At 47.5% G+C, this 22,805-nt stretch overlaps 1 protein-coding gene across 3 annotated transcripts in view; it reads right to left on the bottom strand.

Annotated features, from left to right (window-relative positions):
• Nucleotides 1-22,805, bottom strand: part of MPRIP (myosin phosphatase Rho interacting protein) — a 150,342-nt gene that overhangs the window by 106,315 nt on the left and 21,222 nt on the right. For all 3 annotated transcript variants that reach the window (XM_054571117.1, XM_054571115.1, XM_054571114.1), the window contains exons 2-3: nucleotides 7,346-7,423; nucleotides 5,373-5,438 (exon numbers count right to left, since the gene is read on the bottom strand). In XM_054571117.1, the coding sequence (XP_054427092.1) occupies nucleotides 5,373-5,438; nucleotides 7,346-7,423 (144 nt within the window). The remainder of the gene's footprint in view (nucleotides 1-5,372; nucleotides 5,439-7,345; nucleotides 7,424-22,805) is intronic.

The raw sequence follows: 22,805 nt of genomic DNA, 5'->3' as shown, positions 1-22,805 counted from the left end.
ACACAGAGCACCGTGCTGAGCATGCTGCTCCTCCCCAACCTCCCTGACAAGCAGGAAGGAGGCCAAGATGCCGTCTTTCCTCCCAGAAGACACCGCTGACTCCCCAGACCACATACTGCCTTGAATGACATGCACATCATGGTTTTGCTTTGGAATTTAATCTTCACATTGTCACACGGTCCCAACAGGCTGTGAGCTTTACCACAAGAGGGACCTTATTTTGGCCACATGTCCTTCCCCTGCAGCTCTTTGCTGTTCACTATGGTTACCAATTAATCACAGACTTTTTCCTGTCTAGAAAAGCACCAAGTGGAGGGAAACAAAGTCAGAACTTGAAGCGGTGGTTCTCAAATGTTAGTGCTTCCTGAAAAATCACAGGAAATGGTGATTTAAACTGTGGACACCTGGGCCTGCCCTCCAGCGATGTCTGTGCAGGAGAACGTCCGTGCAATGATGCAATGAGAGAGGACTCAGTTGCAGAGGAGCGAGAGCACCTCAAAGGCAGGTCCTAGAAGCAGCAGGGCTGAGCTGTGAGGTCCCTCCTCCTCATTCTTTTTTGGCCGTGGGCATCTGTGTCCTCCTCAGGGTTTTGTATCCTCTTTGTCAAGAATAAAGTGGGCAAAGGTCCTGAGGTCAACGCAACCTCTGGGACTCAGTCCTAAAGGAAGCAAACTGTCAGGGAGCCAGAAACCTAACCTGTTAGCAACATTTGATGTCCTCCGAAGTGTTCAGACCAAGCTCACAGCTTTACACGTGAGCACACACGTCCCAGAGCAGCTTCTCTGGCTGGACCTCCACCTCCTTTAGAACTGTCAAACCCACAGCTGCCCCCCAAGAAAAGCACACACCACTTACATGAGGAATCTATAGAGAAGTCAAATCAGAGATATAGGAAGTAGAATGGGTTTGCCAGGGGCTGCGGGGAGGGGGACTGGAGAGTTACTGTTGAGCAGGGACAGTGTTTCTGTTTTGCAAGATGAAAGGAATTCTGCAGATGGATGGGGCGATGGTTGCACAACAATGTGAATGTGCCCAATGCCAGAGCTGTGTTCTTAAAAATGGTTAAAATGGTCAATTCTGTTACATATATTTTACCATAATTAGAAACAAACAAGCCCTAGACCATCTTTTTGCCCGCTTCCAGGAGGGAAAAGGAAGAGAACATGAAAGGAAGGCCCTAAAGCTTCACCGCCCTGTGTGCTCTGCCTAGAACCTGGGGCCTGCTGCCCCTCGGGACTCGGTGCTTTTCCGGGAAAGCCTCCTACAGTGGCCGCTGGGTTCTGAAGATGTCAGCACCTCAGCCTTGCATCAGTCCCCAGAAGCTCAGAAAGAAGTGGCAGAGTGCAACACAGTAACCGGGTGGGGGGGGGGGGCGCTGCAGGAGGAGAAACAACAGCAGAGGACAGAGGCCACAGCCCGGGCCCCAGGCTCCTCCCTCTGCCCGCTGCCAGGGCTCCAGAGGCCCCGCGAGGCCGCTCGGGCTCCCGCTCGTCTGTGAGGCTGCCCTGGGCCCGCTGCGCCTCAGCTTGCATTTGGGAAATTTCTTTTCCTTTTTTGGGAAAATTGCCTCTCCTCCACACCCACCAGTTACACAGTACGTGGGTGTAGCAAGAAGAAAACTTCCCAAAAAAGCAAAAGTGATTCCCAAACGTTAGTCCTAACTCAGAGCCTTGTGGAAGGGAAAGGCAACAATCTGCTCCTGGAAGGCCCAAGCCAAGCACAGGGGGCTCTCCAAGCAGCCCCCTCCTCTTAGGTCTCCTGACAACCACACCAACTGTTTTGTGCACTTATTGGTCCTAGTGAAGGGGCCCACACAGTGTCTCCCCCTTGGTTCTCTGGAGCCCTCCTGCTGAGGAACTGTGGAGAGATGCACACTCACCACACCCCTAATCCCTCTCCCAGGAGCACTCCAGCTCCTACCGTCTCAGGTCCAGGCCAAAAGCAGAAATTCTGCAACAATGCATTTACAAGGATGGTTAATTCAACTGAACAAATATTTACTGGGTCTCTGCCATCTAAGCCCCAGGCCAGACAATGCAGAAAGATACTAAAAATTATCAGGAGGCCCAAGAATGGAAAAATAAAAAGCCACAACTAGTTGGTAAGATAACAGTTTAAACAAGTTTAAAAAAATAGTAATATTGTGTAAAAGTGAAGTGAAAGAGACAGTGACTAAGGGTTAAGGGAAAAGTCAGGCCATAGAGCGCTACAAAAGCCCTTAGGTGCAGGTTAGCTAGGGAGATCCAGAGGAAAGGAGGGTGCTGCAGCTCAGCTGGGCGGGGGCGGTCCAGTTGGTGGTGGCTACCAGCTGCTCAGGGCTGCTGCCCTTGGAGACCAGCACCCAGACAGGCCATTACCCAGGCATGATGGTCCAAGCATGCCACAGGAAATGGTGCCTGTGTGCTCCCAGGGTAAAAGCCATGCACAAGCAGTTCTGCTCGCCCCGTGATCACCCGATGTGCAGGCACACGCCATGGAAACCCCTCCATACCAGAAACAGGCCCGCCCCTTTTCCCTGCCGGGCACCCACCACACCAGCCAGCTTCCCTCATTCCCAGAAAATCTGGTAAATGAATCTTTCTGTACCTTTTAAGAACAGGGACGATCACAACTCATATTTTATTTTTAAAATATTTGAAAAATTTTACAAAGTCACTGATGAGACCTTGCAGGGCTCCTGAGCCTTGGCATTGCTGGCATCTGAAGCCCGACCGTGCTCCTGTGGGCGGGTGGCTTGTTGGGAGCATCACGGCAGGTTTAGCAGCGTCCCTGGCCGCCACCCACTGTGCGCCGTAGCAGCCCCTCCCTCCCACACGGCTGTGAGAGTCTAAGGTGACTCCAGACCATGACAGTGCTTGGAGGCACAGTGGTCCCCCGCTGAAGACCACAGCTCTGGGCGCCCCAACAGAAAACCCCCAGCATGGCTCCAACTCAGGTCACACACAGCCGGCCTGAGCAGCTCTCCTGCTCCAGGTCTCAGGGCACTGCTGGCCAGGTGGGAGCCGGAGTCTAGGCTTCAGGAAAGCTGACCCTCGGCTGGAGCCCCAGGGTTCTGGGTTATGCTCATCAGGTGGGCGGCCGTGAAGAACGAGGCTTCGTGCGAACTCTGGGGGACAGGAGCCCACCTGCAAGCTGCACGGCAACAGCTGCCGACGCTGCCCTCCGGGCGGCTGGCATCGGAGTGCTCCCTCCACCCGCCTCTTCTCAAGTGCGACCCTGACGCTTCCCTGCCACTTCCCCATACGTTAGAGAAAACCCTTACCTGCCTGAAATTTTGTTTTAAGGTATTTCGAAGCAACCACTACTGTTTTTTTCACTCATGGAAATAATGCCACTTTATTCCCCGGAGGTGCAGTGTATCTGTACAGCCCACAGTTTGGGCAGATCAGCACCAACTGACTCACAGGGTCAGTCTCTTAAGCTCCAAGGTCATCTGCCAAAAAGTGGTCCATGGTCCAAAAGCTCTGGGCATTCCCCCAATACTCTGCCTGCAGTCCAAGTTCTTCTTGAGGCTTCTTTCTTTCCTGGCGTCACTAGCACAGCTCTCCTTTTGCCCTAGCAGCGCATGAAATAATACCCAAGCAGCATCCAGGGTGCTGGGAGACCAAAATGTCCTTCAAGGTGTCAGTTCTCATGGCGCCATGGCTCTTGGGATGCAGCGTGTGTGCTGCATTTGCACCCACAAAGGCATCCCCCGTAGCCACCCTCTTTGTGCTTGTGCAACGGAGCTGAAGGGAAGAATGAATTGTGCTGGACTCCAGTTAGGCCTAAAGAAAGGTTTCCTGACCAGAATAATTGGTCTTCAAGGAAAGCCCAGCCCAGCCTGATTATAACCCAGGGACATCTGAGGCTCCTTCTCTAATTGGTAGTCTTTGCGGGACTTCAGAACAGGTCAGCCAGGCAGGGGGAGGACAAGTAAACCTCACGGCTCTTCGCAGGCCCACTCCCACCCCAGAGCTACTGCAGAAACGACAGCTAAGTCGGGCTACCACACAGCAGGAGCACTGGGTTACCTCCACGCCTGCTTCCTTTCCTCAAGGGAAATGGGGTCCAAGTGAAATCAGTGCCCCTGACCCCACTGCCAGCAAGTCCCGTCACCCCACTGGCATGCACCTCCACTTCAGTCACCTCAAACCGCTCTGGACCGCAGGTGTTTCTATGGCAAAAACTGTCTGTAGCCCATCTACACTGTTTAAATATGCTCACAGGAAGAATGAGAAAGATGAAAATTCTTTTCAAGGAACCAATGAGGTGATAGTCAATAAAGAACTAGGTGTCATACTTATTAATTCCATACCTAGATGTCATACTCATTAATTTCTCCCAGAAATAAAACAGGGAAAGCATCAAAACACAAAAATTAGGATGCACATACAGAAATGGACCCACCTGTGGCCTATTCCCCTATGAGCTGTACTAACCACCCTAAAGTCCAAGCGCACACAGTCTCTGAGGTCCTTGTGGGAGACAGTCATCTCTGCTCACACTCCCAGAACCCGCTTTCACCCTTGAAGCAAAGAAATGAACTCTGGGTGGGATGGGACCAATTTATTTTACATGGTGAGACTAGATTTTCTAGGATAATCTCAATTTTAAAATGCTGTCCAAATGAATGCACACACACTCCCATACTCAAGTGGAACCAGAAAAGGTGCTCAAACCCTCCACCTTCAACCCTTTATAAAGCTCGGAATTTGGTCATACCTCAGATTAGTTAGGAGACCAATCTTCTTCAGAGAAGAAAATCAGGATACAAACTGGGTAAAGGAAGAAAAGCCAGAACATTCTACCTGGCTGGTTTTGGGGTTTGCCTCTGGACCAAGAGCAATAAACAGTTGTCCAGCCCAGGGAGCAGGAAGCAAGCCAGGGGGTGGCAGGGCAGGAAGGGGCCTGAGAGTGCTGGCTTAGAGGCCAGAGGAACTGTGACAAGCAGGCAGCTTCTGCAGGTCAACTGGATGCGCAAGAGCAGTCACAGCAACGGGGCAGCCTTAGGACCCCAGCAGGTGAATGCACGCACGCTTGACTTCCACACACACGACCAGGGCCGGCCCCCCACCGCCCCGGCAGGTCGCAGCCTGCTCCACCTCTAATCAGGAGCGCTACGGCCAAGGTCAACCCCTATTAGCCTTGGACAGAAGGACTTCCTCACGATTTACTCTCACCCATGACCACCGAAAATGCCTCAAACCTAAGGTCTGGGTTTTAAGGGTCATCTCTATAAGTTGCCACGTGTTCTTTTAAAATTCCAGGCTCCAAAAGAGAAGTCCAAGTGGGAGCACACAGATGCTATGCTCGCAGATGATGCAAATGCAGCCCCAGTGAAGTGGCCTGGAAAAGACAGAGATGGGGCGTGGGCGGAACAGGACACTCACCATCTCGTCCAGGGCGTAGCGCAGGAGGCCATGCTCGTACAGGATGAAGAACCGCCGCTGCCATTTCTGCAAAGGAACCCGGAGTGGGTGTTTAGGAGGGTTCTGGCCCTTGATCTCCATGTGCTAGGTCCCCGAGGCTGACAAACCTGTATCTAAAGAATGCTGCTTCCACAGCTTTCATTTCTGAGCCAGGTGGCAGGAACAGAGGGACCCAAGGCAGAAGCACGGTGATTTATTTGCCAGGATTGAGCCAAAGGAGAAGCCCAAGCCATGCAGCATGTTTCCACACGAGTTACTAAGATTTAACAACATGCCTGGTTTATTGTGATTTACAAGCTCCTCAGGAGAAGAGATGTCTTGGTCCCCTTTTTGTATTCTTTACATACCCAGCACAGAGCTTACAACATAATATGTATCAATATTTATTTGATGACTTATCTGACATGATATGGAATACCCTGAGAATTGCAAGCACTGATTCCCTACTCCTGAAAAAATCTAGAAAACTGCTATAAAAGGTGGTTTTGGTGATGTATGGGGAAGAAAGGCAGCCCAGCTCTCATAATCCCTGAGAACTGAGCTAATGAAAATCAAAACTGAGGAGGTGCGCGACCAGTGGGAACAACTCCGATGTCCAGGGAGTATGTGGCTGACAGGGTGCCCTCTCTCTGCTCTCCAGTCAAAGGCCAGACACCGGGGGCCAATGGTGGTCCAACAGCACTGACAGCAGAATGAAGAAGATCATGAGAGTATGTGCCTTCCTCACGAGGATCTCATGACCTATTTTCACCATTTCAAAAAGCTCAACATAATTCATAGTTTTACTGGCAATAAGGGCACAAGAACATCCTAAAATATCATGTCTCTTTGCTTTGGGCCAGAATTACATCATTTATACTCATGATTTTCCCCTCAGGAGCTGGGAATGGCAATTCTGTGTGACCTACATATAAACGGGAAAGGGGGCTGCCCGCGGGTCTCTGCAGCGCTGTAACAGAGTCCTCCTGCCTGAGTGGCAGACACGGGACCCTCAAGAAGCCTTACAAAGAGGACCTGCAGAGGGCTGGCTCCACACTGGGTGTCTGGGGGGGGAACTTCCTAGGAAACATTTCCGAGGCTCCTGTTGGTAGCCTTTAAAGACAAAGCTCATTCTAGAAGGAATCCCAAAGGACCAGACACAAGGTTGGTGGGGCACCCTCTGCCCCACCCCCCGAGAGGGCAGCGTTCTGGCAGCAGCAGCAGAGACCAAGAGGCAGGTCAGAGGCTCTCTGGGCCACGCAGGGGACAGGAAGGGAGCAGAGCTGCAGCAACGTGTAGGGTACAGGCCGCAGCACCTGGAAAAGGGCATCATTTTCATTGGAGTCGAATCCAAAGGGGATCCCTAGCAGAGGAATAAACCACTGGTCAGGGACAAGGCTGGCAGCCTGTGCACAGCAGGACCCGCACTGGGCTGGAGTGCCCAGGAGAGTGGGAGCAAAAAGCCAAAGTTGGTCCTTGAGACCCTCATCCCTTCCCTAGCGCTCATTTGCTGAGCCCCTAGCTGGGGAACGGGGGAGGGAGGGAGGGAGAGGGGAGAAGGAAGGAAGGGAAAGAGGGAGCTGCAGGAGGCAGGGCCTTGGCACTGAAGGAACTGGGAGCCTAAATAGCAAAATTGCAAACATTTGCTGAACTGCCCTTTTGCCTTTTCCATTTAACTATTTCTAGAGTCAAGCTGAGCCATGAAACAGGCAGCACCATGTCAGGGCTTAGTCTGAATGGAGCACCAGGTGTAACTAGGTGTGACTGAGACTCTTCTTAACTAGGTGTAAATTTTCCCGGGGTTCTACAAGTTTTCCAAATTGTGGGGAGGGGGGGGATCCTACAATTCAGCAGCCACTGTCAACTCCCCATCTCTTTCTTCCTTTCTGTCAATGTGCCCTCAGGGGAGCCCCTCTCTGGTCCCTCCCACCCCCGGACTTCACTGGTTCCCTTACCCGAGATCGATGCACTGGGTTGTCAAAGTCAGTCCCATCTGGAGCCAGGAGCAGCCAGCCACCGTAAATGGGTTTTGCCTGGAGAAGAAAAGGGCAGGTCGTCAGCGGCCTTGGACCAGAGAGAAAGAACAGGTTTCAACAGTCAAATTAATGAGAAACACTTGCTAGAAGCAGAAGTCACCTCTGCCTAGCACATTCCACACATCTGATCCCCCGGCCACGGGCTGAGTCTCCAAGAAAGATGTGTGACCACAAAAGGTACAGGGGGGGCCTGTCGCACCTGGTGCAGGGAGTGGAACACCCAACCCAGCGGGAAGACGAGAAACGGCAGGGCGCTGGGACTCCTGAGACACAGATGCCTCTCTCGAGTTCTGTGATTAAGCCCCCAAGATCAGAAAAAATGGCATTTTCTTCAATAACCACGTGAGTGCCTGTGTGTGCCGGGCACTAGGTGTGTCACGTGATCAACACGGTCAAAAGCTCGCATCCTGACAGTACAACACAGGGCCTGGGGGAAGAGACACTGCTCAGTGATCACAGCTAGCACCGGCCAAAGAATCTCCCAGTTACTGGTTGTATGACCTTGGGCTGAAAACCGTTTGAGTTTCAGTTCTCCCATTTGAAGGTGGGGCTGGATAATAATTACATCTACACCTCATGAAACTTATATGAGGATGGATTAGATGCTGCCAAGGAATGTGAATGGCGTAGCCACTGTGGCAGTTGCTCAAAAGGTTAAACATAGAATTCCATACACCCCAGAATTCCACTCCTAGCGATATGCACTCGAGAAAACTTAAAAGCAGGTGCTCAAATAAAAACTTGGACATGAATGTTCACAGCAGCACTATAGACAATGACCAAAAGGTAGAACAACTTAATGACCGTCGACAGATGAATGGATATACTGTGGCACATCATACGACGGAATATTGTTCAGCAGTAAGAAGGGATGAGTATGGACACACACTACCACATGGGTGGACCTTGAAGATGTTATGCTGAGTGAGAGACGACAGGCAGAAAAGCCCACATATAGCGTGATTCCCCTTATACGAATAGGTAAATCCACAGAAACAGAAAGAGGATTAGCGGTTGTCAGGACATGGAGGGAACAGGAGATGGGGAGTGAAACCTAACAGGGATGGGGGTTCTTTCTGGGGTGATGAAAAGGTTCTGGAGTGAGATGGTGGAGATGGTTGCATGAACTTATGAATATGCTAAAAACTACTGAACTGTACACTTTAATTGGATGCATTTTATGGTATGTAAATTGTATCTCAAAAAAAAAAACAACAAACAAACAACCCAGAAAAAAATACTGAGCATAGTGTTTTAACAAATGTTAGCTACTATTATACTTTCATATTCAGTGAGTCCCTCTCATCCAAGACCTGGCAGTAGGAGCTCAACATGAATGAAAAGACCCAGACAGACACTCTGGCTCCCCTTCCTTTCGCAGTCACACCCAGCTGGTGGGAAGGGGCTGGAAAAGCCATAAGCAGGCCTATCTGCCCACTACCCTTTGGCGGGCAGTAACACAAGTGAAAACCCAGCTCCCCACCTGATGCACAAGGCCTGATCCCTGTGTAAGCCTGAGGGGTGCTCCTGTTACACCACTTCATTTTGTAGCTATGGGATCTGCAACTCAGAGAGGGAAGGTCACTTGCCAGAGGTCACACAGTATCTGGATACGCAAAGAACGCTGTTCTCATGGCTTTTGCAGGGCCCTCAAGGACCCCAGGGGAAGCACACTGGCTGTCCCCATGCGCGTGAACAGAGCAGGTAAGAGGGGCCGTGGGCAAGGGATGTGGGGTGGGCCGAAGGGAGGGAGGGAGAGGCTGGCTCTGATGGCACAAGGGAGCACGCGCTGGTAGGAAGCCAGGGGCTCGCTGAGAGGGGCACAACTCAGGGGAGCCGTGACCTAAGTGCGGAATAAAACTCCGCCTGGGAAAGCAGCAGCGAAGAGAGTAGAGGCCTGTTCTTTCAGCGAATGCCAGCGGCACACAGCCATCCCCAGGCAAGCAAGCACACTCGGCCTCTCCCCAACATCACCGGGGACAGGCACGCCTGGCAGACTTCACAAAAGCCTGCACAGAGCCCTGGGGGTGGGCATCCTGGACCAGGTGAACCCCCACTTTGCTTAGAAACCGACAGTTCCCCAAACTGTAAAATAGGGAGGGTAGACCCCAGGCACATCTCCTCCATTTCTTTTTAGCTTTCATTATACACCACCCTCCAGTCTCTGGCTGCAGTGCTTTGCGGCAACTTCACATTATCAGCTCTATCTACCTGACCTGTTCCTAAAGGGACAGCGGGAGACCCAAGGGACTCGCACGAGTCTCCTCAGAACCCAGCCACTGCCTCACCCCAGCCCACCACGAGCATCCTTCACTCAACAAATATCTACTCAGGCCTACTGTGTGCACAGCCCCATGACCTGCCGGCACCTACCTTGCTTGGCCATGACTTCCTTCAAGATCACCCCGAAGGGCACCCCTTCCAGGATGCAGGTTGTCCTGAAAGATGGGCAGGCTGGGCCAATGGAGGGCACAGGGCAAGAAAGAAATGCTTGGGAGATGGGGCAGGCTGGGAAGTAGGGAACATTCCATTAAGAACATTTACCAAGGAAAATTCATAGTGACAAGAGGCAGGTGAGTGGCTGCTCGTGGCCCGGGGATGGAAGGACGGGGGGTGACAGATAAGAGGTACGAGGTTTCTTCAGAGATGAGTACGTTTTAAATTGATTGTGGTGGTGGCTGCAAAACTCTGGGAATATACTGAAAATCATCAAATTGTACACTTTAATTAGGTCAATTGTAGGGTATGTGAATGTTATCTTAATAAACCTGTTAAAATAATTTACCAAGGCAATGGGTCAGGCAATGGGGAAACAGAGATAAATAGGAAATTGTTCCTATCTTCATGGGTTCACAGTCCAAAAGAAATGTAAACTAATGGAGCCTCTTCCCACGCCTAAGAAGATAGTATGGGGAAGGGCCAGGGAGCAGGTCACTTTGTAAGTTTTCAAGTGACTCGGCTCTACCTCCCCACCCCTACCTCCAAGCCAAATTTGGGAAACTTCATTCAAAGAGACAGGGACAAAGGTTTCAAAGGTCAATAACCTGGCCCTTTGGTTTGTAGGAAGGGAGGTAGAACGGGCCAGACACAGAGGGTGTAGGGGGAGCAAGAGGCAGCAGGCACAGGCCTGACAGACTAGGGGTGAAACAGGAAGCACCTCAAGGGTTGACTTGGTGCCTGTAGCTGAATGACAGCAGGAACCACCAGGTGTCCGCTGTGCAACTCTGGGGTCGCTCGGAGATGGCAAGGTACCTGCCGCCCTGCACGCCCATCCAAAGTGAGGAAACTGGGCAGAGGGTGGGGTGCAGAAATGACCATGAAGGAGGCGAGCCCGTCCCTGCCCCCCCAACACACACACACACACGTGCGCACGCGTGAGGACAGCCTGGGGAACAGAGGACTCTCTGGGCACAGGCAGAGCAGTAGGAGAAGTGGGGAAGGTGAGGAAGAGCCAAGGTAACAGCGGAGCAGCTCACGCTGTTTCGTTCTTAAGACTCCTCGGCGCCCCTTACTGAGAACATCCCGACTCTGAAACCCAGTCCAGAGGCCTGAAAAGTGAAGCACCAGGATACCCAACTCGCAGAGCTGCCTCTCCCTTAGCTACTCTGCCATCCTGACCTGGCCACCTGGCCCAGGAAGTACTGCAGCTTCTCCCAATATTTCTCAGACTATCTCAAAATGCCACCATCAGACCCAGGTGTGTCAGTACGTCCAGATGCACCCAGCAGAGCCACTGTCACAAGTGGCTTTGTGGGGCAGCAGTCCTCCCTCTCAATCCTTACTTTCTTTCCTGGGGCATGACTTCCAATAGGCCAGAAGGCCTTCTCTTCCTGAGACCCTGTGATAACCTGAAATGCAACTGTGAAACAGACAAACCAAGGAAGCTGGCACACAGGAGTATGCTCTAGAAACTCTTCGTGCTATACTAGCTAGTTTTTTTGTTTACTGGCTTGTTTTTGTTTGTTTGTGTTTTGGAGGGGGTGGTGTGCAGGAGAAGCAGCAATCTGCTGTTGATACTGAGGATCCAAACTGCGCAGTAAGGACCCAAAGGCTGGGGCTGAGTTCTGTTTCAGACAGGCTGCCCTGGAGAAAGCACGATGGCCTACACCCCATGTAAAAGTTACCATGTGAAAGCACCCCCTCACCTGCTTCTCTTCCAGGTAAGCCCAGCCTTCCTCCACAGACCAAGTAACACAGAGGCTGGTCCCTGGGAGGAGGCTGCTGGTGGTCTGCGCTGACTCCTCAACCCAAAGCCCTTCAGAATATGATTCCCTGAGACTTCTGCTTCCTGGAAGATGGGGCAGATGTAATTTTCCCTATTCCTTCTAAGTACAAATAAAACCCTGGACACTATATACAAGACAAACCAGAGAAGGCTCTGCAAAATGAAGAGCAGGCAGGCAGGATGGAGACACTTCAGGACCCAAGAAACGACAAGGAGGAGAGTGACTCTGGGTTTTCTTTTTGTCTCACTGTCCCAGACAGGGGACCAGAGGAGTAGGCAACCTGGACATGCCAACGGGCACAGACCACAAAACAAAAGCTTGTTCTCTCAAGCCAAGGAGCCAGAGAAGAGACAGCCTGGCAAGACTGAAAACTCTTAGACAATAACCACCCTCCTCCAGAGAGACACCACAGAAAAGATACAGCCTGACCCCACCACGACAGCCAAGGCTTGCCTCCCACCTTGCCTGCCAGCTGAGAGGAGTCCCAGCACCCCTGCCAGAGAAGTGTGAGGAAGCCAGGCAGAGAGCTAGGACTTCCGTCCCCACCCAGCAGCAACAAGGCCCCTCCCTGTCCCTGTTGGGACAATGTCAGAGGAGGACTTACGGGGAGCTGAACTCCCCCTCCACCCCTACAGTAACAAGGCACCTCCCACCTGAGGTGTCAGTGGAGGCCAAGATGCGGGGGCTGAGCTTCCACTTAAAAATAAAAAAGGCAGTGGCTCCCTTCCCGGGCTGAAGTAGTATCAGAAAAATCGAACTGAAAGAGAAGGGTCCACAATCCAGAGTCACCTAACAAAAATGTCCGTGTTTTAGTTGAGAAATCACTATCATACCAAGAACCATGAAGACTGTAAACTCAATGAACAAAAATATTTGACAGAGGCCAACACTGAGGGAGGTGTGTCAGAATTATCTGATGACAACTTTAAAGCAGCCATGATAAAACAAGCCATGCTTCAACAAGACACTACGGTCTGGTCAAGATGGAAGCGCAGGCAGACATGCTTCACCTCCTCATGCAGCCATAGAAAGAATCACAACTAGATCTCAAAACAAATATCACCCAGAGCTGTCAGAAAAGTGAGCTGTATGGACGTCCGACAGCCAAGGATTTAAAGAAGCCACATTCATCCAGACGAGTAGGAGAGGCAGAATAGCAGAGATGGGCGGAATGGCACAGAGACGCCATGTGGCGTGGAGAGGCGGGGGCAGCAGAATGTAGTCGAAATTCATATACGGTGGATAAAAATTGGGAGGGATACCTTGGGAGTGAGCCATCGCAGGCCATACCGCACAGCCCAGGGTTTCAGCACCAGGAAGATAAATTCCCGTAACTTCTGGCTATAAAGGTCAGCGGGGGTTGGGATTGCGGAAGAAACTACAGAATTTTCAGGAGACTCCAATGAAGGGGCCCACACGGACTTAGAACATAAGCAAACCCACCCACTCTGGGATCCACCACCAGGGTAAAAGGGTAAAGGGCACCAGTCACATATGGGATGTAGGTGAAGTGACTGGAAACGGGACATGTGCCGGGAAAACCTCCAGAAGCCAGGCAGCGGCACTGATCCCTCTCCAAGCTCTCCCCCCACATACAGCCACAAAGGGTTCGTGAAGCAGGTTGCTCCACCCCACACAGTCTACAGGTCCACTCTGCTACAATAGGTCACATTAGCTACTAAGACAGGGAGTCAAGGCAGCTCTGCCTGATACACTGAAACAAACAAAGGGAGGCCATCAAATTGAGGAGATGGAGAAATATGGCCCAAATGAAAGAACAAAACAAAACCCCAGAAAAAGAACTAAACAAAACAGAGATAATCAACCTACCAGATGCAGAGTTCAAAACACTGGTAATTGGGATGTTCAAAGAACTCACTGAGTATAGGAACAATATAAAGAAAGAGATGAAGGTTACACTAAGTGAAATAAAAATCTACAGGGAACCAAGAGTGAAGTGAAGGTGGCCAGGGTTCAAATAAAAATTTTGGAACATAAGGAAGAAATAAACATTCAATCAGAACAGCAAGAAGAAAAGAATTAAAGAAAATTAATTCTTTATAAAATTAATGAAGAAAATAATGAAAAAAAAAAAAAACCCAAGGAGAGTATAAGGACTCTCTGAGACACCTCCAAATGTGCCAATATCCAAATCCTACTGATGCCAGAAGGAGAAGAGGAAGAGCAAGACGTTGAAAACTTATTTGAAAAAAATAATAAAAGAAAACTTGTCTAATTTGGCAAAGGAAATAGACATACAAGTTCAGGAAGCACAGAGAGCCCTAAACAAGTTGATCCCAAAGAGGTCCACACCAATACACATCATAATTAAAATGCCAAAGGTTAAAGATAGAGAACCTTAGGGCAGCAGGAGAAAAGCAGAGTTACCTACAATGGAGCTCCCCTAAGACTATCAGCTGATTTCTCAAAAGAAATCTTGCAGGCAAAAAGGGACTGGTAAGAAGTATTTAAGCGATGAATAGCAAGGACCTACAACCTAGATTACTCTACCCAGCAGAGCTACCATTTAGAATCGGAGGGCGGATAAAGTGCTCCGCAGACCAAGTAAAGCTAAAGGAGTTCATCATCACTGAGCCCTTATTACATGAAATGTTAAAGGGGCCTATATTTAAGAACAAGAAGAAAGTCAAAACTATTAACATTAAAATGGCAACAAATTCACAACTAGCAGCAACTGAATCTAAAAAAACAAACTGTGCAAACAAATAGAACAGGAAGAGAATCATAGGTATGGAGATCACTTGGAGGGTTATCAGCTGGGAGGGGGAAGTGGGAGAATCACGGGAAAGGTGCAGGGATTAAGAAGCATAATTGGTAGGTATAAGATGGGGGTTGTTAAGAATAGGAAGTGGGGAAGCCAACTTATATGCACAACTCATAGACATGAACTAAGGGGGTGATTGCTGGAAGGAAGACGGGTACTGGGTGGAGGGGGAAAAAGGGGGAAAAACTGGGACAACTATAATACTATAATCAATAAAATATATTTTATAAAAGATACAACCGTAAAAAAAAAAAGAATATTATGAACATGCTTAGAATAAATGAAGATACAGGGCTGTGGGCCAGATCCCTTGTAGGGGGTGCATGAGAGGCAACCACACATTGATATTTCTCTCCCTCCCTTTCCCACTCTCTAGAAAAATAAAAATAAAAATAAATAAAATCTTTTTTAAAAATTTAAAAAATAAAACAATAAAAATCTACACTGAAAAAAATTACTGTAAGTCAAATATATCACAAAAAATAAAATTCTAAAAAAAAAATGTTTAAGCAGGCAGAGAGAGCTAAATTAAAGAGAACAGGAAGCAAAAAATAATTATGGCATAATATAGCAATGATTCGAGTATATGTAAATGCTCTAAATACACCAGTTAAAAGACACAGACTGACAAAGTGGATTTTAAGCAATGACCCAACTATATAATGCCTACAAGAAACTTGCAAGCAGGTTGAAAATAAAAGAATAGAAAAAAATACATCATGCAAATATTAATAATCAAAGGAGAGCAGACTTGCTATATTAGCAGCAGATAAAACAGACTTCAAAATAAAGGAAATGACTGAAGACAGAAAGGAGCATTATACAATGATAAATGGGTCAATGCACCAAGAAGACAAAGCAATCATCAATGTAGATGCACCAAGAAACAGAGCTGCAAAGTAAAGCAATACGAAGAAAAAAACAACTGAGAGGAGAAATAAAGAAATCCACAATTACAGTTGGAGACTTCAACACCTCTCTCAACAATTGACAGGATAACTAGACAGAAAATCAACAAGGAAATAAATCAACCAACAGCATCTAGTTGACAGTAGAACAGTCTACAGAACATACATCATGATAGATCATATCCTGGGCCATAAAACAAACCTCAGTAGATTGACAAATCGCAATCATAGAGCACGTTCTCTGACCACAATGAAACCAAACTAGATATCAATAAGATAAAGATGACAGGAAAATCTCCAAACATTTGAAAACTAAACAATGGACGTCTAAATAACCCATGGTCAAAGAGGAAATCTCAAAGGAAATTTAAAAACTTTTAACAACATATCAAAATTTGTGGGACACAACTAAGCAGTCTTGAGAGGAACTATTGTAGTAGCACTAAAATGCTTAGTTTAGAAAAGAGCCAAGATTTCCCATTAATAAGCTTCCACCTCAAGAACCCAAAAAAAGGAGTACCAAATACATCCAAAACAAGAAAAAGAGCAGAAACCAATTAAATTGAAATAGCAAAAAAGTAAACTCAATAAAACAAAGAGCTGATTCTTTGAAAAGATCAATAAAATTGGCAAACTTCAAGCAAAACTGCCAAAGAAAAAGACAGAAGACACAAATTAAAATTAGGAATGAAACAGGAATTATCACTATAAATCTTGCAGACATCAAAAGGAAAACAAAGGCATATTATGAACAATTCTACAAACATTAATTTGACAACTTAGATGAAGTAGACCAATTTCTTAAAAGGCAAACCAACAAACAAAAAAAGCCCACATAACTTGAATGACCCTATCACTATTAAGGAAACCAAGTATGTAATTTTAAAACTCCCACCCTGGCTGGTGTGGCTTAGTAGATTGAGGACTGGTCTGCAAACCAAAAGGTCACTGGCTCAATCCCGTCAGGGCACATGCGTGGGTTGTGGGACAGGTTTGATGTTCCTCTCCCTCCCTTCCCCTCTCTCTAAAAGTAAATAAATAAAATCATTTAAAAAATAAATAAAAATAAAAGTCCCCCCAAATAAATCTTCAGGCCCAAAGGGTTTTTATTAGAGAATTCTACCAAATGTTTAAAGAAAAATTAATACCAATTCTACAGTCTTTTCCAGAAAATAAAAGAAAAAACACTTTCCAAGTCGTTTTATGAAGCTACTATTAACGTGGTATCGAAATCAAACACAGTACCAAAAAGGGAGAAGAAAAAGAACAGTAGACCAATATTCCTCATAAATATAAATGCAAAAGTCAACAATATTAGGAAAATACAATTCAGCAATACATTAAACAATTATATACTATGACCAAATGGGGTTTATTCCAGGGATGCAAAGCTGGTTTAGTATTTTTTTTTAATTCAATGTAATTCACCATATTAATAGGCTACAGAACAAAAACTCTGTGATCATATCCTTTAATGTGAGGAAAAAAAACACTGGACAAAATTCAACACACATTCATGATTTAGACATCAAACGAAACAATCTTGGCAAATAGAAATAGAAGGGAGCTTCCTCAACTGACGCTGAGCACCTACAAAAAAACTAGAGAGCTGACATTGTACATAACGGTGAACAGTGAAAGACTAAACACATCCCCTCTAAGATCAGTAACAAGGCATCAATGATGTCCACTCTCAGACCTCTTGTTCAACACAGTGCTAGAATTTCTAGCCAGTACTGTAAGGCAAGGCAAGGAAATAAAATGCATACATAACAGAAAGAAGAAATAAAATATTTACAGATGACATAATTGTCTAAGTAGAAAACCACAAGGAATCTATTGATATGATTGTTATAAAAAATAAGATTGGTATAAATATAAGATTGGTAAAATATATAAGATTGGTATAAAAAAATTGACTGCATTTCTATACTAGCAATAAATATGCAGACACCAAAATAAAAAATATACCACTTATTGCTTTTTAAAAGTTAAATGCTTGTATATGTGACAAAGCGTGTGGAGGATTTACATGTTGAAAACTATACAACACTGATGAAAGAAATCAAAGAAGATCTAAATAAATGGAGAAACATGTTGTGTTCATACACTAGCAGGTTCTAAAGTGATAATCCTCCCCATTGATATACCGGTTTAATGCAACTGAAACGCAAGTTTAATGCAATTACTATTAAAAACTCAGCAAGACTTTTTGTAGATATAGACAAGATTATTCTAAAAAGCATTTTGAAAGGCAAACTAGAATAACTTTTAAAAATTAAAAAAAAATGAAGAGGGAGGAATCCATCTAACTGATTACAAGATTTATTATTTATCCACCAGTCTAGTAACCAAGACTGTGGTATTAATGGAAAGTTAGACACATTACATCAGTGAGATAGAACAGAGAACCACAAATAGACCCATACAAGTATGCCCAACTTAGTTTTTGACAAAGGTGCTAAAGCACTTCAACAAAGGAGGCAGCTTTTCAACAAATGGTGCTGGAGCAAAAGTGGACATCCACAAGCAAAAAACAAGTAAGTTAACCTCAACCTCATATAAAATATTAATTCAAAATGGAACACAAACTTAAGTTAGCAAATTAGACTTCATTAAAATTAAAAACTTTTGCTCTAGAAAAGACCCTCTTAGGAGGGTGAAAAGATAAGCTACAGAATGGGATAAAAAATTTGCAAACCAAATATCTAACAAAGGACTAGTGTGTGTGTGTTGTGTGTATAAAAATACATAAAAACCGTTCAAAACTCAACAGTAAAAAACAAACAATCCAATTAGAATCGGGCAAAAAACATGAAAAAATATTTTACATCCTTAGAAATAAAGATACAAACATGGCAAATAAGCACATGAAAAGATGTTCTACATCACTACCCATTAGGAAAATACAAATTAAAGCCACGTGAGATATTACTACACGCCTATCAAAATGGCTTAAACTTAAAAAACAAAATGGTGACAGCAACAAATGCTGACAAGGATGTGAAGAATGTACAGCTGATCCCTGAACATAGGTTTAAACTGCACACATCCACTTACACAAAGATTGTTTTCAATAAATACCTGTAGTGTTTTCAGTCCGTGGTTGGGAGTCTGTAGATACGAGGGCTGACTGTATGCATTGATCTACACCATTTTATATAGGGGACTTTAGCATCCTCAGATTTTAGTACAGGGGGAGGGGGATCTTAGAACTGACCCCCTGAGGATACTAAAGAACTAAGTACTGGGAGAACCAAAATTATATGTGGATTTTTGAATGTGCAGAGAGGAGAGTTGGGAGGGTTGGGTCAATACCCCTAATGCCCGCACTATTCAAGGGCCAACTGTGTATCACTCATACATTGCTGGAAAGAATATAAAATGATGCAGCCAACCTGAAAAAATTTGCTTTCTTAAAAACTAAACATGCATCTACCATACAACCCAGCAACTGCACTGCTGGGTATTAATTCCAGAAAAATGAAAACTTATATTCGCACAAAAGCTGTACACAAATAATTATAACAGCTTTATTATAATAGCCAAAAATTGGCAGCAAGACAGATGTCCTTCAACAGGAGAACACTGCACAGTTAAATGAACTATATGGTACATGACACCATGGAATACTAGTCAGCAATAAAGGAAACAAACTATCGATACACACGACCCAAACGAATCACCAGCGAGTCATGGTAACTGAACGAGCGAATCCCCAAAGGTTACATGTCGCACCGTTAACACGACATTCCTGAAACGTGAACTTCAGGGAGCACGGACACATGGCTGCCAGGAGCTGAGGAGGCAGCAGGGGTGGGAGGCAGGCGGTGTGGCTGGGAGGGCCCCGGGGGTACGGCCGCGCCCGGCACTGCCATTTTGTAGACGTGCAGGACGCTGGGGGAAGGACACAGGGGATCTCTATGAAGCATTTCTCACAACTGCAGTGGGAAGCTACAGTTACCTCAAAATAAAAAGTTTAAGTTAAAAAATAAAATCAAACCTGTTGCTTCCCGAAAACTTCCTTTTCACACACACAGGGATAATACTGAAGGGGGACCTGCCACAGCCTGAGAGCCAGATGCTCCAACCACGGCCTTGGCGTCCACGGAAATCCACCAGGGTCTTCCCCAGGCAAGGCTACTTGCCATGACCCTCAGCTGCACTGCCCGAGTTCCCCTGGCCTTTCCAACAGCTTCCGGAGGCTACACGCAAGCTCGCGCACATACCCTCTCCCACACCTGTCTACCTGGCCACAACAAGGTTCTCGCGCTCCTCAGGCAGATCTGGGTTGCATCAAGGAGAGCCCCACCTGCCTCAGCTCAGGCCAAATGGGCAGGGCACAGGCAGGGGAGGGAGCAGGTGTCCTGGTCTGCTTCTCACAGCATTGTCAAGCTGCCACACTGATGCTTTCCAGAAACATACAGACCTCTGGACCCAGCCACCCGATCACAGCCAGTTAGTTCCAAGGCATCTAGAACCTCATACGCTTGGCTCTCAGCTCCATGTGGCCTGTCTGAGGCTCAAGAAGCAGGGAGGGGGATGTCAGTGAGGGATTTCCAACAGGTAGTTAACCTCATTTATTCCTGTTCCCTTGGGTTCACCTGCCCTCAGGGAGCATGTGGCATTGAGACAGGCAGTCAGACATGTCACAGGAGAGGAGAGGAGAGACCCAAAACTATCGACAGGCCCCACCTTCCCACCCGCTGGTGACATCCCACCCTCCTGAAGTCCCTCATCATCTCTTGCTTCCCACCACCCAAAGCTCGCCTCCACAGACAAACAGAACCTTCTACTTGGAAAAGGGGGATTCACTGTGCCCTGTGAAGGCCCCCTCAACATCCAACGCCCCCTTCAAATACAGTAACTGACCCAAAGCCAACTGCCTACTCGGAGCTTACTGAGGCTGCTGCTGCCGGCAATCTAGGACACTCACTCCTGCCTCCTTCTCTGAACTGCTCTGTGTCACTTACACCTTGCAGGGGAACAAAAATATATTTGGGACCTCTGAGCTTGAACAAGCAGTTTTCTGTGTGGTGGGCCCTTCACCCCATGCTGCTGGCAGCCCCCTGCCCACCCTCCCGTGTCTCCTCTCCCAAACCCACGCCATCTATATTCCTTCTCTCTCACAAACACCTCAGCTCACCTGCAGTGAAGTGCCCAGTACCAAGCAGGGCTCCGGTGACTGAATGAGAAAACACACGAATGACTCAATGGACACACTCATTAGCCACCACCACACAGCTGACAACCAAACCGCTCCCTACCTGCTGCCCAAGAGCTATAGGTGGAGCCTTCCCAGCCGGCCAGTGAGCCCGAACCACACCTCTGACTTCCACATGCGGAGCCCCCAGGTCCCTGGGCGACCCTGGTCAGCACCGAGGGACAACCAGCAAGGAGACGAGCTGAACTTCAACCACACTTCTCCCTTCTCTAAACCCAATCCCCAGTCCCACCACCACATGCGCCACACTGGCAAAGACAAAACCAGAAGCACTGTGGGAAAGCTGGTGCTTCTCGAGAGCCGCAGTGTGGCAAAACCGCTGACATTTCCATGTTCCTGCCCCAGCAAGCCCACGACCAGAAACTGAGCCTAAAGAAATACCACAGAGAGAAGCAAAAAGTTCCATTCATGATTTGGGAAGAACTCAATGTTCCACAAGGAAAAATGGCTAAATGAATGCTAATTTATCAACTCACTAAGTTACACAGCTATCAATTATAAATAACTAAGGAATTCAAGAAACCCTTGGGAGTATGAACCCCAGGATCCCATCAAGCCAGTGCTTCCCGCAGAGCCGGGGGATTTCACTCTCCTGGGCGAACGGCGCCTCCTGGAGGTGTTCAGCAGAATGTCTCCAGGAGCTGTTCTGAAGCTGGGCTCACGCAAGGTATCAGAGATACAGACAGACGTGCACGGAGCCCCTCCCCCAAGGGGCTCTGCAGCTCGTGGAGACCGACATAGGCACAAGCAACCAGCGGGGATGTGAAAACATGGCCTCTGTTTATAAAACTCATACAAATGGAGAAAGACTGGGAGTCAACAAGAAAAGAGCTATTGTGTTAACTGTCAGAATCATCAACAAATCTTGGGGTTTTTTGTTTATTTTTAATGATTTTTGTAAAGTAATGCTGCTACATGGCAGCCCATACTCCTTTCTCTACCAATGGCATGACCTAGCAGCTTAGTAGTATACAGACCTGGCCTGGGAACCAGGAGGCCTGAGTCCAAGCCCTGGCTCTATGACTTAGTCGTTGTATGGCCCAGTGCAAGACATTATCCCTGTGAACCTCAGTTCCATCATCTACAACACAGAAAAATACACATATCCTTTCTATGTTATTTTTTTAGACTACACCAGACATGAACACACACCGGGTATCAATGCCTCAGAAATCTACCAGACACATACATCCCAGCCTCCATGGGGCCATGCACACAGCTAGTCCTCAGAGCAAACTGGGGGTGGGATTTGGGGGCTGGCAGTGTTCAGGGGAGTGAAGCTCACCATGGAGGCGGCGAGTGGGAGTCCCGGAACAGTGTGATGGGCAGGACTGCAGAAGACAATCCAGTGGGACTGGACTCCAGGGCTCTCAACTCTGAGGGCAAAAGCAGAGCACGCAATCCCCTTGGTGCAAGGCCTGCACAATCGCAGAGCTGATGGCGTGCGCCTCGCACCAAGCTGAATGCCTGAATTCCAAGCAGCATAACTGACCTCATGAAAGCTCTTCAAAAGGAAAAATCCCACACAGGCCTGAAGAAGTATCCATACCCGCAGGGACCAGTATCCAAGCTCTAGAGAAATTCCTGGGGCAAATATGTATTTCTTTGGGCCAAAGGTGGCGGATGGGCAGCTGCACTCAAGCATTAAGTAGGAGGCAAATGACCCTTTGGTAGAGGGTTCACTCAACAATTTATGGGAGGAATGTGTGTAAATCGCAGCTAATATATTTTCTATGGTTTTGAGGTTTTCCTTGCCCCCTCCCTTTTTTTTTTTTTTTCCCCAAAAGAGTTTCTGTGGAAACGCTTCCACATGCAACAACAAGCAGGCTGTTTAATATTTTCTACATTTTGAGTCCAAAAAGAGAGAAAAAGCCTGGGTAGCAGCCATCTGGCCATCTTTATAAGCTTGTAACTCACGGGAGATTTCAAGGTCACCTGTATTTTCTGGGGTATTCAGATGTAAGTCAGTAAAATGAGATGTGAGCACATGTCAAAGTCCAGTCTCAGGTTGCAGCCCTGCCAAGATCTCGCTGTGTCCTGTGGCCACCTAGAAAGATGGCAAGAGAACTAGACAGCTCTAAGCCCAAGCACACCGAGGAGGGAAGCCTTTCAGCAGAGCCATGTGCTCCCCTGCCTGATCCACATCGGGTGGCAGCGCACACCTAGACCATGCCCAGCAGGGCCACCAGCCCCAGGAAACCAGGACTTCTCTTTCAGAACAAACCTGCTAGGGCCA

This window comes from Pteronotus mesoamericanus, unplaced genomic scaffold (assembly GCF_021234165.1).
Source record: "Pteronotus mesoamericanus isolate MK-2021 breed Mesoamerican mustached bat unplaced genomic scaffold, CSHL_Meso_final contig_22, whole genome shotgun sequence".
Classification (NCBI taxonomy): Eukaryota; Metazoa; Chordata; class Mammalia; order Chiroptera; family Mormoopidae; genus Pteronotus; species Pteronotus mesoamericanus.
The sequence above is the reverse complement of the archived record's forward strand: the minus strand, read 5'-3'. Positions and strand labels throughout refer to the sequence as shown.